The sequence below is a fragment of the Petromyzon marinus genome, chromosome 5 (genome assembly GCF_048934315.1).
Source record: "Petromyzon marinus isolate PM22_M1 ecotype Great Lakes invasive population chromosome 5, UKy_Petmar_22M1.pri1.0, whole genome shotgun sequence".
Classification (NCBI taxonomy): domain Eukaryota; kingdom Metazoa; phylum Chordata; class Hyperoartia; order Petromyzontiformes; family Petromyzontidae; genus Petromyzon; species Petromyzon marinus.
In genome coordinates, this window is record NC_133671.1 from 14210946 (window position 1) to 14231719 (window position 20774).

Sequence of the window (20774 nt, forward strand, 5' to 3'; positions counted from 1 at the left end):
GAGTACACACGTACAGAGTGCACACATGCAGAGTGCACACGTACAGAGTGTACACGTACAGAGTACACACAGAGTGCACACGTACAGAGTACACACAGAGTACACACGTACAGAGTGCACACGTACAGAGTACACACAGAGTGCACACGTACAGAGTGCACACAGAGTACACACGTACAGAGTGCACACGTACAGAGTACGCACGTACAGAGTACACACAGAGTGCACACGTACAGAGTACACACACACAGAGTACACACGTACAGAGTGCACACGTACAGAGTACACACGTACAGAGTACACACATGCAGAGTGCACACGTACAGAGTACACACAGAGTACACACGTACAGAGTACACACAGAGTACACACGTACAGAGTACACACAGAGTACACACGTACAGAGTACACACATACAGAGTACACACGTACAGAGTACACACGTACAGAGTACACACATACAGAGTACACACGTACAGAGTACACATACAGAGTACACACATACAGAGTGCACACACAGAGTGCACACAGAATACACACAGAGTACACACACACACACAGAGTACACACAGAGTACACACAGAGCACACACACTTACAGAGTGCACACGTGCAGAGTGCACACAGAGCACACACAGAGCACACACAGAGCACACACAGAGTACACACACACAGAGTACACACAGAGTACACACAGAGCACACACACATACAGAGTACACACACACAGAGTACACACAGAGCACACACACATACAGAGTGCACACAGAGCACACACAGAGCACACACAGAGTACACACATACAGAGCACACACAGAGTACACACATACAGAGTACACACAGAGTACACACAGAGTACACACACACAGAGCACACACAGAGTACACACACAGAGTACACACACACAGAGTACACACAGAGTACACACAGAGCACACACATACAGAGCACACACAGAGTACACACATACAGAGTACACACAGAGTACACACAGAGCACACACAGAGTACACACAGAGTAGACACATACAGAGTACACACAGAGTACACACAGAGTACACACACACAGAGCACACACAGAGTACACACACACAGAGTACACGCACAGAGTACACACAGCGTACACACAGAGTACACACATACAGAGTACACACATACAGAGTACACACAGAGTACACACAGAGTACATACAGAGTACACACAGAGTACACACAGAGTACACACATACAGAGTACACACATACAGAGTACACACAGATTACACACAGAGTACACACAGAGTACACACAGAGTACACACATACAGAGCACACACAGAGTACACACAGAGTACACACATACAGAGTACACACACAGAGTACACACACACAGAGTACACACAGAGTACACACATACAGAGTACACACATACAGAGTACACACAGAGTACACACAGAGTACACACAGGGTACACACAGAGCACACAGAGTACACACAGAGTACACACACAGAGCACACACAGCGCACACACAGAGTACACACAGGGTACACACAGGGTACACACAGAGTACACACAGGGTACACACAGAGTACACACAGAGTACACACACACAGAGTACACACAGAGTACACACAGAGTACACACACAGAGTACACACAAACAGAGTACACACAGAGTACACACACACAGGGTACACACAAAGTACACACAGAGTACACACACACACAGAGTACACACAGAGTACACACAGGGTACACAGAGTACACACAGAGTACACACAGAGTACACACACACAGAGTACACACAGAGTACACACACACACAGAGTACACACAGAGTACACACACACAGAGTACACACAGAGTACACACACACACAGAGTACACACACACACACAGAGTACACACACAGTACACACAGAGTACACACACAGTACACACAGAGTACACACACACAGAGTACACACACACAGAGTACACACAGAGTACACACAGGGTACACACAGAGTACATTCTGCTGCATGTAGAGCACACATCGCATGTACAGAGAGCTGCATCCGCGCGAGCACAGTGCAGGGGCGCGGAGGTGCAGAATTAAACTTCCCATTCGAGATCCAAACATCGCACCTCCTCCCTTTGACACTCCTCCTCCTCCTCGCAGACACCAGTGGTGTATAACCATCAACCTCATCAGAGCAACACCAAGCCGATGCTCACATCTCCTTAAACGTGTTTTTTATTATTACACGCTTTTATTTAACTCACTCTGTCTGTTGTTGTTGTATCCTCAAATATTATAACTCAAATTTAACCCACTTCCCAATGTGGTATCGACTGCAAACTTGGTATACTTATGTCTCACTGATGACAATACTATATTCTATCGTAAATTGTGTGGTTTTTTTTACATTCTTCTTTCTATGTTATGTTTCGGCTTGTGTCTAATTGTTCACGGTCAACTGACGTTGGCTGTAATCGCCCACGGTTGTTAACGTTATGGCAAGCTTCGGGGCCACTTCCTGGAGTCGTGGAGCATTTAAACTTTTTAATACATTTCATAAAAGCGTGTTTAAAAAAAAAGTTTTAAAAAATGTATATCATTTAATCAAAGCCACGAGCCATCACAGAGCGACTTTGGCAACGCGACCCCAGCAAGCTAGGCACCACATTGTTAATCAGCCCGCGCTGCTTCTAATGAACGAGGAAGAGCAAAGCTCCACCAACCTCTCTCCTGAAGGACTCTCTGGTCGTGGCTAGCAGGCCTCGACACTGCCATTTAGCCCGTGAACATATCGCTGTGCTGCCATCAAGCGCATGAATCCTCGATTCTTTCATGCACGCGCGCGTGTGTACGGAACTTGTTCTGCCAGTCTACTGCTGGATGAGCCCCCCCCCCCTAACAACGTCCTGTTGGTCCGCGAGAGATTATTTGAACATACTTTACCACTCCCGGTCAGTTCAGTTTGTTGACTCCCCACTGATGTTCGCCGTGGCCGGGAACACGAACTCGTCGGTTAACCGGTTTCGGAGCGCATCGCGTCGTGAAAACAACCACTGCTAACGTCATCCCGACGTTCAGCGCGGGGTCGGTGGTGAAGCCGCCGGGCAGAGCACAGACGCCCGAGTGCCCAAGTCCAGCGCAACAAATTCGACTGCACTCCCCTCTGCTGAGACGCACGTAAGCCTGACACGGCCACCCAGCAAACCCCCTCCACCCCACCGCTTGTGCAACAGCGGTGGTCACCCACACACCACCCAGACTCCGTTTTGCTTTGCTTCCGAGATCGGGCGCATTGCGAGGATGTTATTTGCTCACAATCAGCCTTTTGCGGGTACAATTATTGTACCTTGTGTGTGTGTGTATATAGTGTATAGAAAGGGGGAGCGGTAGTGTAGTGGTTAGCGCGCTGCGCTACGAACCCGGAAAACGAAGTTCCATTCCCGCTCACGGCCGACACCACAGACGATTATCATAATCGGTCCTGGGTCTCGCCTAGGTCCACTAAGCCTCAAATGAGTACCCGGATGCGATGTGTAAACATCGCCACTGGGGAGACAAAGGCGGCTGGACGTGGTGCTGGCCACCCACCCCCTCGTGTGCCGTGCCGGCCGTCATAGGTGCGACTCGCTAACAGCACTTGCCCCACAGTGTCTGTTGAGGCTACACGGGGGATCTTTGTTTTTGACAGTGTTTCGATGCTCCATGAATGCACTTGGCTGATTTGCTCATCGACGGGAGTTTAGAGCGCCTTTGATAAGTCGAATTTACATTTGCGCGCACTTCAATGTTTAATCGTTAAACGAAACTATATTATTTTGTTTTGCTGGGAGTCTTTGTCCAATGCGCGTCGGAGATTATGCGTTTTAAAAAAAAAAATATCACAATGTATGCAGACAAAAAAAAACATCACCCGCGAACAGCCGTCTAGAGATTGCGACGTTTGTTTACACACCGCACTAGCTACATGTTGCCCTCGCTTTGCGCAGTAGATGCGTTCCAAAGAAACGGGGACGCACAAAGCGAAACCGCACGAAGAGACCGCCGCTGCCTGCCGAGTCCGACCGCATGGTCGCGTGAGTGAATTCAACCCGCGTATAGCAGTGCCGGATTATCGTAGTAGCCAATGTAGCTAAATATATATAGCTACGGGCCCCGCACTTTCAAGGGCCCGGCACTTTCAAGGGCCCCGCGCTAAACGCTTTCAAGCTATCAATTCCGGTTCAGTGATTCTGCACTTGCTCTATTACTATAGTACTATACTGCCTTCAGCTTTTATGAACGACTGGGTGTTTAAGGAGGTAGGTTAGCGATTTGTCGTATGAGCTGGCTGTATAGCAAATGAAAAAATACAATTACATTACCTATGCAAGTAAAAAAATGTGTGTTTTAATATTAACGTTATTTTTATACTAGCTTAATCCGGCACTGGTAGAAATAGGTTATCCGCATTTACGCAAAATCATACGAATCGAACCCGCTCAAAGCGAGGAAAAGCTGGGCTCATTGAAGGCGATTTAGGACAGGCCCCAGGACAAGTTGTTACTGCACTTGCCACTGATGTTAGCCGCGGCACAGGAATCCAACTCAAGCGGCCGGGTTCATCGCGTACTGCGACAACCACTACGTGGGACAAATACAATAATAGACCATTGGGGGCAAGCGGTCTTAGCGAACACCCATAATATGCCGGCAGCGCACACTAATGGGATTTTCGTCCAACACCACGCACGGTCGCCTTTGTCTCCCCGGCACTGATGTTTATGCACCGCACCATGTATGTTTGTATGTATGCCGGGCTTCGCTCGCGCCGTACGTAGCCAGCCGTGCTAGTCGGAGGTGCGGGGAAAGGAAATAAACTAAAAATCAAAATCAGTTCTAAAGAAATGAGTTTTCAATTAAAAGGCTGAGCCGACCCAGGGGGAGGCCCAAGATGCTCACGCACATTTGTGTGTGAGCATCCATAGCAGGATGCTCACACACATTTGTGTGAGCATCCTGCTATTTGTCGTTGAGTATGTGGTCGTTATACGATTGTTCAATGACACCGATCGATTTAAATAATATGCGCACGATACATGTAGGCTAAATTGAGCGAACTCAATCCTACATACAAGACTGACAAAGCAAATAAAACAATCGATAAGCGATCCAAGGCAGACGCCGGCAACATAAAATATCTGAAAGAATCGATATTTACATCGATTCACAACTTTGCTTGGTGGAAATTAATCGAATCGCCAAAGGGGGGGGGGTGAATCTGTATACCACTGAGGACAACATTCTATCGCACTATTAAACCACACGCACGTGTGTAGGATACAAGAACGTTTGGAGGTTTTATCACAAATTTTTCAAACGGCTTTCTGTTCGACTGTCCCAAACCCCAGCCGTAATAGAGATCCTGAACGGCGCGTCTGACCCAATACAAATACCGTGATAATAATAACAATAATAATAATTATCCCAACTTGGCACACGTCGCATCACGTAGGCTCCCTTTCGAAGAGACAGAACGGACTCAGAGACACGAGGAGGTGGCAGACACAAGCGGGAAGGCAGCCGAGCGGTGAGCCGGCACCAAATGCCTCCCTCCAAGCTCTGCGGTCCTCTCTACATTAATAAAGTTATCGGCCGATTATTGGGTTCGCCGTTGCTCAAAACGTCGCATAACACACGATTTTCCTTTTAAGGGCCACGGTGTCATTAACGAATTTTGTTGTTGCTGGTAGTTGTGCTTGTGCACCACTTCCCACGCAGCAGCAGCATGACCAGATAACGTTGTTTAATTTGTAAATGACCGGGGAAGGGTGGTGGTAATCATAAAGAATGCGTAGCGTGGTGGGTCTCCAGGTGGGTCTCCAGGAATGAAGCCACCGCGCAGGGGAACGGACACGGACACGCGGCGAGATGCCACGAAGCGGTGGCTCTGCTTTAGTTAGAAAAGACCGAGATTGAACCCGGGGCGATTAATCGCAGTCGCGAGCTGTTGTGAGGAAAGGCCATTGCCCGAAACGTCGTCAATGATATACTGCATTAACAGGTATTTTTTTTTATTTTCGGGCATTGCTGGGGACGAACTGGGTTGAGAATGTTGTGAGAGTGACGAGGGAGGTGTCGATGATGATGATGATGAATATGATGATGATATGGTGCCACGTGCAGCCCTTTGACAATCCACTGCTTGATGAAGGCTCGCCCACGCCACGTCGGTCGTGAGGGTTGCTTTGACCATACGTCACTGCAGCCGAGTCAAATAACCAGGTGAGATTCCCAGAGGGGACCAACAGGTGAACCTGTGTCATGGGAGACCTGCTACCCTTATAAAGTGCGTATAACTATGCGAACTTGTACAGCGATCGAAATGAGAATTTGATCAAATATTTGTAAATATGCATTTATAAGAGCACACGTTGAGTTTGTTCAATCTACGTGTGTTCTTGCAACGTGCTCTGATGTTTATTTTCGAATGTTTTTCATTATATATACCGGCAATTATTCTAATTACACGTAGCGTATCGGAAGCACAGTTTTAAGGTTTACCGAATGTTGGCTGTCAGAGATTATCGAGTAAAAGTGTTTACATACAGTATATTATATTGAAATATGTGGTGTGGAACAGATGTATCTATTGCTCTTATGTAAAACAATGCCACAAATGCCTCGCTGCACGTGGTCACAATAATCCGCCAGGCTCTCTTTTACTATGGCCTCGGGAAATATTGAACGATAGTACCGGGCCGGTCTGAGATCACTTCGTGTGTCATCAAGAACTATACAAAAACTCCTGCACCGATATCTACAAAACTCACCAGCACAGCAGTATCCGTACGGCAGTATTCTTTCCGAGCAAGCGTGACAATTGCACATCCCTGAATTGAAACCGTTTCGTGTGAAATAAAAAAAACGACGCAACGCTGCCCAGCGGAGTGATTCACTCACCGCATGCACGCTGTGCATAGACCGCGGTCGGAGGCCCATCTAATTGACTGGTGTGACCGGCTTTGTTGACGTCGGGCAATTCGCTCGAGCACGTCTCTGGATGATAATAATTAAAAAGAAGCACTCGTTCTTCAAAGAAACTAACAGTCGGGGGAGCGAGCACCAGACCTGTATAACTTTTATTCGCAGAGTTTGTCTCGCGAGTAGTTATACCGACGGGTTTAACACCGTCACCAGGTACCCCTTTAATGCTGAGTTCACCTCGGGGGTACCCCCTGGGCCGATTCAGATAATAACCACTCGTGTTGACGGCGAGCGAGAATCGAACTAAGGTGCCACGTGGCGGTGGGGGGGGGGGGGGGGGGGGGTTGTAGCGCAGTGCGCTAACAAGTGCGCCACCGCTCCTCACCGACATAACGCCGGGTTCACACCTGAGCGATCAGTTGCGCAACCTTTCGCTCTCAAACTCGCGCAACTTCATAGTTGCCCGCAACTGCCTTGTCCACATCTGAGCGAGAGTATTTGCGCAACAAGGCCATTGAACAGTGCACTCAGGATGATGATAACAACCAATCGCAGTTCGCTAATGCCTACGTGTACGTATCTACAAATCGCCGTGCAGATCCCAACTATTTGACCAGGTGTGAACCTGACTTTGCAAAGGCGAGCACCTATGAAGGGCGGCACGACACACGAGGCGGTGGGTAGCCAGCACCACGCCTGGCCGCCTTTGTCTCCACACCGCTGATGCTTACACACCGCACAAGGTACTCGTTAAAGGCTGAGTCGACCTAGGGGAGACCCAGTACCGGTTCATAAAATCGTCACCGGTGTTGGCCGCGAGCGGGGATCGAACTCGAGTCGCCGGGTTCGTAGCGCAGCGTAGCGCTGACCGCTACGCTACCGCTCCACACAATAAAACGAGAATACAAAGATCCCCCGTGCAGCCTTAACGGGACTGTTGGTTCAAGTTCTGTTCGCGAGCAGCACCTCTGAAGTCCGGCACGGCACGCGAGAGGATGATGGGTTGCCCTGCAACCACGCCCGACCCACAACAACAACGACTACAAAGCGGCGGCGCTTGTGCCAGACAAGCAAGCAAACGGCGTAAATACAGACGGCGACATCCAGCAGCGGCCATGCATGTACGGTCGGTGGAGGAGGGTTGGTGGAGGGGCGTTGAGAAGGGGGGTGTGGGAGGATGAGAGGGGTTGGTGGAGGGGGATGAAAGGGGTTGGTGGAGGGGATGAGAGGATGAGAGGGGTTGGTGGAGGGGGATGAGAGGGGTTGGTGGAGGGGAGAGGGGATGAGAGGGGTTGGTGGAGGGGGATGAAACGGGTTGGTGGAGGGGATGAGAGGGGATGAGAGGGGTTGGTGGAGGGGGATGAGAGGGGTTGGTGGAGGGGAGAGAGGATGAGAGGGGTTGGTGGAGGGGGATGAGAGGGGTTGGTGGAGGGGAGAGGGGATGAGAGGGGTTGGTGGAGGGGATGAGAGGGGTTGGTGGAGGGGAGAGGGGATGAGAGGGGTTGGTGGAGGGGATGAGAGGGGTTGGTGGAGGGGAGAGGGGATGAGAGGGGATGGTGGAGGGGATGAGAGGGGTTGGTGGAGGGGAGGGGGGCATGGGGGGGATGGGGCGGGGAGTGGTGGCATCAGTGCCGGATTAAGCTAGTGCGGGGCCTGTAGGATATGTTATAAAGGGGCCATGAATTGAAAAAGCACGGACTTATTAAAAGACTATTTTTTTTACTTGCATAATAAGGTAATTGTATTTTTTCACTCGCTATACAGCCAGATAATACGACAAATCGCTAACCTTAAACACCCAGTCGTTCATAAAAGTTGAAGGCGGTATAGTACTATTGTGATGGAGCAAGTGCAGAATCACCGAACCGAAAGCGATAGCTTGAAAGCGTTTAGCGCGGGGGGGGGGGGGGGGGGGGCACGAAAGTGCGGGGCCCGTAGCTACTACATACCTAGCTACTACATATGTAGTAGCTACTACATACCTGGCTACAACATACCTAGCTACTACATACCTAGCTACTACATACCTAGCTACTACATACCTAGCTACTACACACGTAGCTACTACATACCTAGCTACTACATACCTAGCTACTACATACCTAGCTACTACACACGTAGCTACTACACACGTAGCTACTACATACCTAGCTACTACATACCTAGCTACTACATACCTAGCTACTACATATCTAGCTACTACATACGTAGCTTCTACATACGTAGCTACTACATACCTAGCTACTACATACCTAGCTACTACATACCTAGCTACTACATATCTAGCTACTACATACGTAGCTTCTACATACCTAGCTACTACATACCTAGCTACTACATACCTAGCTACTACACACCTAGCTACTACATACCTAGCTACTACACACCTAGCTACTACATACCTAGCTACTACATACCTAGCTACTACACACCTAGCTACTACATACCTAGCTACTACACACCTAGCTACTACACACCTAGCTACTACACACGTAGCTACTACATACCTAGCTACTACATACCTAGCTACTACATACCTAGCTACTACATACCTAGCTACTACATACCTAGCTACTACACACCTAGCTACTACACACCTAGCTACTACACACCTAGCTACTACACACCTAGCTACTACATACCTAGCTACTACACACCTAGCTACTACACACGTAGCTACTACATACCTAGCTACTACATACCTAGCTACTACATACCTAGCTACTACACACCTAGCTACTACACACCTAGCTACTACACACCTAGCTACTACATACCTAGCTACTACACACCTAGCTACTACACACGTAGCTACTACATACCTAGCTACTACATACCTAGCTACTACATACCTAGCTACTACACACGTAGCTACTACATACCTAGCTACTACATACCTAGCTACTACACACATAGCTACTACACACATAGCTACTACACACCTAGCTACTACACACCTAGCTACTACACACCTAGCTACTACACACCTAGCTACTACACACGTAGCTACTACACACCTAGCTACTACATACCTAGCTACTACACACCTAGCTACTACACACCTAGCTACTACACACCTAGCTACTACACACCTAGCTACTACACACCTAGCTACTACACACCTAGCTACTACACACCTAGCTACTACACACCTAGCTACTACATACCTAACTACTACATACCTAGCTACTACACACCTAGCTACTACACACCTAGCTACTACACACCTAGCTACTACACACCTAGCTACTACACACGTAGCTACTACACACCTAGCTACTACACACCTAGCTACTACACACCTAGCTACTACACACCTAGCTACTACACACCTAGCTACCACACACCTAGCTACCACACACCTAGCTACCACACACCTAGCTACCACACACCTAGCTACCACACACGTAGCTACAACATACCTAGCTACTACACACCTAGCTACTACACACCTAGCTACTACACACCTAGCTACTACACACCTAGCTACTACACACCTAGCTACTACACACCTAGCTACTACACACCTAGCTACTACATACCTAACTACTACATACCTAGCTACTACACACCTAGCTACTACACACCTAGCTACTACACACCTAGCTACTACACACGTAGCTACTACACACGTAGCTACTACACACCTAGCTACTACACACCTAGCTACTACACACCTAGCTACTACACACCTAGCTACCACACACCTAGCTACCACACACCTAGCTACCACACACCTAGCTACCACACACCTAGCTACCACACACGTAGCTACAACATACCTAGCTACTACACACCTAGCTACTACACACCTAGCTACTACACACCTAGCTACTACACACCTAGCTACTACACACCTAGCTACTACACACCTAGCTACTACACACCTAGCTACTACACACCTAGCTACTACACACCTAGCTACTACACACCTAGCTACTACACACCTAGCTACTACACACCTAGCTACTACACACCTAGCTACTACACACCTAGCTACTACACACCTAGCTACTACACACCTAGCTACTACATACCTAGCTACTACACACCTAGCTACTACATACCTAGCTACTACATACCTAGCTACTACACACCTAGCTACTACATACCTAGCTACTACACACGTAGCTACTACATACCTAGCTACTACACACCTAGCTACTACTACATACCTAGCTACAACATACCTAGCTACTACACACCTAGCTACTACACACCTAGCTACAACATACCTAGCTACTGCATACCTAGCTACAACATACCTAGCTACTCTTGCTCCTGGTTTGTGGGCGATCGATCGACTCACCCGATCTGACGCCGGTGTCTCGGAGGGGCGCCGCGTCCGAGGGGCTTCCGCCGCTGCTGCCGGCCGAGCCGTGGGCTGCTGCTGCTGCGGCGGCGGCGGCGGCGGGGTCGAGGGGGGGCCCGGAGGCCAGGTAGTCCTCCTTGCAGAGGAAGGCCCCCCCGGGCAGGATGTAGAGCTCCTCGCCGGTGCGCAGCTGTTTGCCGCAGAGCGCGCACGTCATGCACGCCACGTGGTAGACTCGCTCGCGTGCCCTGCGCACCAACTCGCTGGGCGAGATGCCCTGGGAGCAGCCCGCGCACTTGGGGCCGAAGCGCCTGTGGGGTAAACGGGGTCGGGGGGGGGAGTGCAGGCAGAGGACGACGAGAGATGAAGAGCGGTGTTCTTAATTGCCCGCGGGCCTCCTGGCGGCCACCTGGTGGACTTTAGTGCGGCCCCCTGACGTGCTGTCAAACCCCAATGGTTGCAAACGTGCGGCGACGCGCACACACTCACGTTGTGTAAAGAACCCCGATGTAGACGGACAGAGGGATGGCAATACAACGAGTGGCAGAACGTAACAGAGCGAGAGAGTAAGAGAGACACAGAGATGTGTGTGTGTGTATATATTTTTAGATGCAGGGAGGATGCGCGGAGAGATCGACGAACTTGGAGAAAGTTCATACGGAGAGATGTAAAATGAGAGAGGGAGACATGGGGGGAATACAGAGAGTGAAACATGGGCGAGAGAGACAAAGACAGATGCATACATACAGTAACATAGTCAGAGAAAGTTAGAGAGATGTTGTGTGGGATAGATGACACAGAGAGAGAGAGGCGGATGGAGAAATGCAGTGACATGCAGCGAGACGTCAAGAGATGAGAGACAGTAGTAGACATAAACAGGAACGGATGCAAGTGGGAGGACACACGAACAGAGGCAAGAGCGACGCGTGGTGATGATCGCCACAACCACCACCACCACCACAACCACCACCACCACCAGAACTACCACCACCTGTGTCTCGCGCGAAGTTCACACAACACACGTGGCAATGTGCTGCCTCCATAAAAAAACAAACACAACCACGCTCGCGTGCGCGTGTGTTACAAACCAACGAGGTCGTTAGCAAGAATCGCATTTACTGCATTCAAATAAAGACGACGCAAAGTGAACACTAAAAAAACAACCGGTGCGTAATAAAGGCTGCACACTGATTCATAATTGATTTTGGGTCAGGTCTCGTAAGTAAAAAGTGTGTCGTGTACCCTCCTCCACCCGACACAGCCAATTTATAAAGTTGGCAATGTATCGCTGCTTCAGCACGCCAGTGTGTTGGAGAACGAGCTATCTGGCTACGTCTGATGGAGCAGAGTGTAGGACACACATTTCACTGACGAGATCTGACCCAAACATCAGTGATGTAGCATACTACTGCATTGTTGCGAAAGTCTGTACACCATGCATTGAAATTGCGGGAAAAAGAACAATTATATATTTTTGGTTATTTCGGTAAAGTCACGTAGAAAGAAAATAAATAAAGTAATAGAGTACGACGTTTCGATTGCAACACAAGCAACCGTCATCAGGTAGAACTTAATTTGAGAGAGAGAGACAAAACACAGACACGGAGACACACAGACAGACACACAAGCAGAGAGAGACAACACAGAGACACACAGAGAGAGAGACACACACAACATAGACATACAGAGACCCAATGCCTCTGTGTCGAGGCCTTAAATAAAGACGGGGGGTGTGTGTGTTAAAGAAAGAGTAACACATATTACTAAGAAAATGAAGAGGACGAGACATAGACACAAAGACAAAGATCCCCCGTGTAGGCTTTTTTTTCAATTAACAGACTGGTTTGGCACGTGCTGTTAGCGAGCACACAAAGCGGGTTGCGTGGGCCCACGCCACGCGCGGCCGACTTTGTCTCCCCGCTGTTGATGTTCACACAGCGCACCGGCACTAATGTTTTTGAAGCCTGGGTCTACCTAGGGAAGGGACACAGACCGGTAAGAAAAAATAAAATCGTTACTGGTCGTGAGTGGGAATCGGTTCGTAGCGCGACGCGATAACCGCTACACTGCCGCTCCCCTAAGAAATAAAAACAAGACAAAGATCTCCCCCATAGCTTTGGCAGGCTGTTGGGGCAAACGCTGTTAGCGAGCGCCAGTGAAGACCGGCACGGTACATAGGCCCAGGGAAACCGATCAAATAATTGCCACCGTTATTGGTCGTGAGCGGGAATCGAACTCGGGTGGCCGGGTTCGTGGCGCAGTGTCCTAACCACTGCACTTCGATTATCACGGTTGGCTACGTACGGTGCGAAAAACGTTCGACATGTGTATACGCTACCGTTTCCCCCACACATAAACACCCAGACATTAGTGGTGGTAAGATAATATGATGCATAAGTGTCTCTGGCTATAATTGTTGATTTTTGGGCGTGATAACCACCAAAAGTTTTTCATGAATTCTGTCGTGTTGACCTGCATATTAGAACATCTGCACCGCCAGACTTATGGAACTTCACGTAAGAGGAAGACTATGAGTAATTTAAAGTAATTATTGCATTCCTTTGTCAATCCACTGCTGGATGAAGGCCTCCTCCTCCACGTCACATCGGTCATCGTGGTAGTTTTGACTATATACATCACACCAAACTCGTCAACGTGGATTGTGAAGAGGGAGGACCAGGATCGGTTCAGGTATAAACTTGCCACTTACGTGAGCCATTGCCAGTGATCGAACTCAGGGAGCCTGGTCCATTGCGCGGGGCATTCACTACTGTGCCACAGTTCCACCAGGACATCAAGAACGCCCGCGGGAGGAGTAGAGCTTTTGTCAACACCAGACGACGCTGGCTGTATACTACAGCGAAACGTCGGACATAATTGACAAAACAAACTTTGTTCGCTTTGCATAGTTGCGCCCACGTGACGCACTTTGTGATCGGTGCTCTCTGGTGGTGGAGGGTTATGCTTAAACGCTACATGATATCTACACGACAATGGAATCCAACGTGAACTGTGAATCAACAATGCCCGCGTTAAACACGAAGAGCTCTTCACTTGAACTTATTTGTGCTGCAGGGTATCGTCAGCTCAAGGAGTGCATGAACCTCTCCGGCTGAAAGTCGTGACAGAGTGCCGGCGCTCGGCGTGAACTATGCACATCGTAACATTTGCGTCGCTGACACCAAAGACAAATGCGCTCCCACGTGAACTGCCCACCACCCCTGTCCCCCGCAACTACTTGGGTGGGCACGAATAATCAGTGTCCTCTTTGTATCCAGCTGTTTCGCAGCAGCATGCAAGCGCACATGGGCGCGTGGAAGTTGGTCGACACAATGGCACCTCTATAAATCATGTATGTTGTTTGACTTGCATCCCACTGGGATTTTTGCACACAGCGTTGGTGTACGGTGCCTTTTCTGGAATATTTTGCTGTTTTTTCCTGGATTTTCTGTTTGCACAGTCACACAAAGTCACTTTAAGATGTTTTCTTGTTCATGTTTTTTTGTTTGTTGCGGTTGCACCCGATCCAAGAGCCGAATGGCTCACAGGGCTAGACCAAATACATGAAACTGAAATGAAACTGAAATGAAATGTACGTCGGGAAAACTTTACCCAAATTTATATAAAAAAAAAAACTGTCCGATATAAATCGGAACCACTTTTGTCAATCCCCACTACCGGGATAAGAGGGCAGCTTCCCCAAATCGTTGCGGGGCATGACGGTGGAGCGGTGGTGCAGCGGTTAGCGCGCTGCGAAACGAATCCGGCGACCCGAGTTCGATTCCCGCCCACGGCCAACACCGGTGACGATTATCTGAACCGGTCCTGGACCTCCCCTATGTCGACTCGGTCTCAAATGAGTACCTGGGTGCGGTGTGTAGTACAATCATCGCCACTGCGGAGAAGAAGGAGGTGTAGGGCGTGGTTGTTGGCCACCCACCCCCTCGTGTGCCGTACCAGGCTTCAAAGGTGCTACTCGCTAACAGCACTTGCCCCAACCGTCTGCCGGCGCCATGCGGGGGATCTTTGTCTTTGGTGTCTCTTCAAACCCACGTGGGCGATCCGAGCGCGCGCGTGGGATGTGCTGGTGCTGCACGTGCGCGTCGCAGCTGGAGGATCACACGCAGTGGATTTACCGAGTTTATATTTGCCCGTTCGTTAACTGCGAATTACCGATCACACGCTAACAGTGGCACCTCTTTACAAAAACAAAAAGAAAAAGCTCAAGTGGGCTTTTCGTTGTGTATTGTAAACCACGCCGAGACCTTTTGATTCGGCGTTTGATTTTGATGGGTGGGTGGTGCCGACGTGCGTGTGTGTGGGGGGGTGGCAGAGAGGAAGGGAATTTAACAAGCGGGGGGGGGGGGGTGTTTGGCTTTGGCGGGGGGTGGCTTGAATGTGGCATGGATGGATGGATGGGTGGGGGAGGAGGGGTGAGCACACGCTCACAGTAGCGGGTACTCGCGAGCGTGTGAGCGCCACGGCGAGCGAGAGCCGTAAGCCGCAACGCGCGCGCCTGGCGCAGTGTGCACAGATGTCGCGCGCAACGAGGCTTGGATGGGGAGGGGGGGGGGGGGACGCTCCAACACCACCACCATCACCAACCCCTCTCCCCAAATGAAAAAAAAAACTAATCGCGGGCTTCTTCCACCGCAGCATTTCGCTCCGGTTGTGGATTGCAGGGTGAAGGAAACTTATTCCTGGCCTGTCGCCATGATGAAGCTTGTTGTAATTACTGGCGAAACGTCGTTACTCGGATTGTAAATGTTGTGGCTTGGCTCTCTAACACACCGGTTAGTGCTGTACCAGTGACGAAATGGCCACGTTCTGTTTACGTGACAACCCTTACTAGTTGGCTGTGTCGGATGGTGGCGGGTTTTAACGACACATTTACGCGATCTAACCCAAAAAAAACCTGTGTTTGTCGCAAAAGCCTGCCACGTGTCAAACTGAAGGACACTTACTAAGATAAAGACAAAGATTCCCCCGTATAGCCTTAAAATAATTGTGGGACAAGTGCTGTTAGCAAGCGCCTATGAAGTTCAGCACGGCGCACGCCCGTCCGAGTGGCGATGTTTGCACAGCGCGCCAGATGCTCGTTTGAGGCTGAGTCGACCAAGGGGAAGCCCATGTCCGGCTCAGATAATCGTCACTTGTGGTGGCCGTGAGCGGGAATGGAACTCGGGCCGCCGGGTTCGTAGCGCAGCGCGCCACGCTACACACAAATGAAGCAACGCGGTTGACGATCTGTGACCTATCTTCACAGTGACATGTGCCTCGTCGTATTAGACATGACCCTCTTACCAACTAAGTGTGTACATTACAAGCAGTATTTTGCTCCGATGTGCGTCCGACGTTTCGCTCCACGGGCCGCAAGACTCCTCGGGAACTACGCTATTCTTGCTCACGGTGACAGCAAATTGTCCAGTCGTCGATGTCGAGGGTCTGCTGGCCACGACGAGAGGGCTTCAGGGAGAGTTCGTGCAGTTTTGATATCCCCCCTCCGCTGAAGGAGCGCACACTACATGGTTTACTCTCCGGCCCGTACGTGCCGGGGGTTTGCATGGCCACAGTCGCGCCAAGCGTTTGTACCTTCGGTAGCCTTTTCCACCAAAGACTCGGACGGCTTACCGAAGATACATGAGCCTGCCTATGTGGCAGTGTCTCAAGAAGCTCCTGACACGTGGAGCTCTGAACCGTCGGACCCGCGTGCCAAAATAAACCCGGCGGTACAATCCGAAGAGACATCAGAGAGGTAGCCATACAGCAACGGACGCGAAAACGTGGGCTGCACCACAACCCCGGATGAGTTTGTGTCGGCAAGCACAATTATGTTGACGAACACCAACACCATGGCAAAAATCTGGTCCCAGAGTTCGATCAAATCCCAAGCAAAGCCGATTTAATTTAACACACGGATGGGCCTCCGATTAGCACGGTTGGCTACGTACGGTGTGCAAGAGGTTCAACATACATGCAAACATTTGAGAGTGTGTGTGTGTAGAGACGTAGACTTTGTTTCACCGAAGATCAAGGACAGCCACTGGGACGTTCGGTCCTCCTCAAAGTGGACCTGTTGCAAATGCGTAAACGACGCTCGCACACGTTGAGTCGGGCCAATGTGTGCATGCAAAGTGCATTGGCCGAGGTGAGTGGAGCTCTGTGCACCGCGCGGGTTGAGCCACACACACACACGGGAGAGAGGGACTTCATGGACAACGCGTGGCCTGAGTTTTAAAACACGGGCACGTTATGAAGACACCTCACCGTGTACCGATCGACTGTATCATGCACCCTGACGCTAATCATAATCAATAATAAACACGGACATCCACTGGATATGCGGAGCAGACACACGTCCGCGAAAAGTTGTCCGCGTTTAGAAATCCCGTATATCGAGTCGCCGTATAGCGAGGGGTGATGGCTTCACGGTAATTTGAGTGCACGAGGCGCGTCGCGTCTCCAGATCCCACAATGCAGCCGCGTACGGAAGAGCAGGCAAAGTAAAACACAGAAAGTATAAACGGGGAAAAAAACAGTCGGAACGAGGGGGCCAATTTAACGAGATGAGTTTCAATCTTGATTTGAAGCTTTCGTGACTGCAGGAATCCATACTCTTTGATGCTTTCGGTAAAGTGAGGGGCGGAGCCGTGGGGGGGGGGGGGGGGGGTGACAGGGGTGACATTCTGCGTATAAGTGTACGACACTCGGTCTGGCGGACTCCGTGCAACTGCATTGTCAGAGTGTGTCGCCAACCGATGGCGTCTAGTTCAACAGCCTGACTCTCTAATCATTCTTGAAATTAAAATTTGTTGAATGTCACCCCGGCCTGAAATCCTGGCTCTGCTCCTGGGTAAAATCACGTGGGTAAAGTCACGTGGGTAAAGTCACGCAGTTCCACTGCTGGATTATATCTTTCCCGCCTGACGACGACCGCTTGTGTTGCGATCGAAACGTCGTGATTTATATTTATTTATTTTATACCTACGTGACTTTACCGAGAGATGAGTTTTCAAGGAGAGAGATTTTAGTAACTCTCGTGACTCCGATTGCCTGATTAGTCGTCTTGAGAAACTGCGCCGGCTAAAAAAAACAACAACAACAAAGGCCCGATCATCCCCAGCAACAGGAGAGAGAGCCTCGTTCGCCATCCGAGTGCACAGGAGAAGACGATCAGAACCACTTCGGGCTAAACTGTGTCATTAACAATGCCTGCGGTTTGTAGCGAAACAATTGCGTCCCGACAACGGCATTACGTCGACACAGAGCTGCATTGCAGTAACCAGTGTAGAGAGATTTTTCTTTTGTCAATCCACTGCTGGATTAATTTACTACCCCACGCTGTGTGTGTGAGAGGCGTGCAGGGCGCGCTTCAATAGATGCCCAGCGCTATGCCCACCTATAATGTTTGTTGCCAGAAAAAAAAGGGGAAAAACCTATGATCATATTTTGGTACTGGCAAAGGAGGTCCCATGATGTAGATACTCACCCCCGAGCTCTCATTACTCTGATAGTGGCATTGTCTTTGTGCTGTTCGCCTTTTGGCGTCCTCTGGTCTAACACCGTTTGCGACGATGCTCAAAAGAAAGCTGTCTCTGGTGTGGACCAATCTCTTTCAAGGCCAATGCATATATTATCGGAGCACGTTTTATTGCTTGTATTCTGACCACAAGTATTGTGGTTAATGCAGACATGATTTCTTGTAAAAGGTTTCAGTTTGGTGTTTTAACATCTTAACACCTGTTTTGTTGCCAGAAAAAAGGGGAAAAACCTATTATCATATAATGTATTTAGTTTTGCCAAATGCGGTTGTGCTGTTTTAACGTTTGCGTGACAGAGAGGGCATGTCTTAGAGGAGCGGTGGAAGAGTAGTTAGCGCACTGTGCCATGATTTCGATTCCCACTCAAAGACAACATCGGTGACGACTATCTGAACCGGAATTGGGCCTCCCCTCGGTCAACTCTGCCATAGAAATGAGCACCAGTGCAGCGCGTGTATACATCAGCACTGCAGGGCGGGGAGACAAAGGCGGTCGGGCGTGGTTGCTGGCCATCCTCTTCCTCGTGTGCTGTTTCAGGCTTTCATAGGTGCTCGCTAACAGCACTTGCCCCAACAGTCTTGTTGAGGCTATGCGGGGGATCTTTGTCTTTAGAAAAGCGAATGTTCGAGCATTAGTTCGTCCAGCCCAGTGTTAGCTTTAGCTCCAAATCGGTTGGAGCGCTCTTGTGCGTATGTATGTACTGTATGTTGAACTTATTTCGTACCGTGCTTAGCCAATCGTGCTACGTACTCACGTGCTAACCCTAGCGAACCGTGCTAGGCCTACTAATCATATACTGGACACCTGGCAACCCACCAGTGTTTGTACAACAAGCTTGCACGTTGTTAGCGACATCCGAAAGGTCAAAGCCTCCACCAACAGAGTTTGTGTGCTGAACAAACGCTGCTGGATAGTAAGTGCTGGTCCGCAAAGCTTATCGTGTGATGGACTAAAATAATAATCATAATAATAATGATGAGAAGAAATGTCGACGTGGCGAGATGGCCCAGAGTCGGACAATTAGCCTGTACAATGGACAACGCTGAATGGCAGGCAGAATGAGTGAGCACACAATATACATCACTTCGGTTGTACGTATGTTGAACTTCTTTCGCACCATACGTAGCCGACCCCACGCTCATCGGAGGTGCCGGGGGAAGGTGCCGGGGGAAGGTGCAACCAAAAACTCAAAGTGCTAAAATGTCGAGAGACTCAAAGGTGATTTGAACAAATCCTTAGGTGGAGAGGTCGAACACGCTGAGATCTTCGCTAAGAATCAGAAGAAAAGAATCCGAGTAAGGTGGAGATTGCGGAGCGGCGGTAAGGTGGCCGCGCACTGACACTGGGCTATGAAGCCCAGAACCGAGCCAGGGGCTCAGACTTCAAACATCAAACCGCAACTGACCAGCGTGGCGAGGTTATGGTCAAACAACCACCACGACCGACCCATGCAGACACGCGGAGTGACAGTGGTCGATCGCTTTGAGTAGCGACTCGCCCGCCGATGTCCTTTCGGCTTGCACCGCGGCGCGTTGGTTCGCATTATGTCCGACGTTTCGCGCCGCGCAACGGGAGCTCTCGTGAGTGGAACGCGGCAAATGGAACTGTACAAGCAGAGAGACTCGTCAGGTATCGTGTCAAGCAACACGCTGCGGTGGATACGTAAAGCACAGGCGAGCAGCTATCGAGAACAATGGAGTATGTGTGTATGTTGACCTTCTTTCACACCGTACGTCGCCAACCGCGCTAATCGGATGTGCGGGTCACGTCATTCTGCGCTCTTTATCTAAATACAATTCTCATCGCTGTACCTCACAGCGTAACTTCAATTTCGGTTAAAGCACTGACGAGCGCATGGAAAATCGTATACAATCAATTCATTTATTCGCGACCAACGTATGCCTTGCCTAGGTTGTTGATAACGAGATACACGTGCTCGCGTAAGACAAAAATAAAATCACTCGGCTAATCGCCCGCGCGCGATGC

General features: G+C 49.8%; 1 protein-coding gene across 1 annotated transcript in view; it reads right to left on the reverse strand.

The window, feature by feature from the left end:
* LOC116939096 (LIM/homeobox protein Lhx1) overlaps positions 1–20774 on the reverse strand; it is a 59498-nt gene that overhangs the window by 22986 nt on the left and 15738 nt on the right. Inside the window, exon 2 of the mRNA XM_032947049.2 lies at positions 11245–11558. Within this exon, the coding sequence (XP_032802940.1) occupies positions 11245–11558 (314 nt within the window). The remainder of the gene's footprint in view (positions 1–11244; positions 11559–20774) is intronic.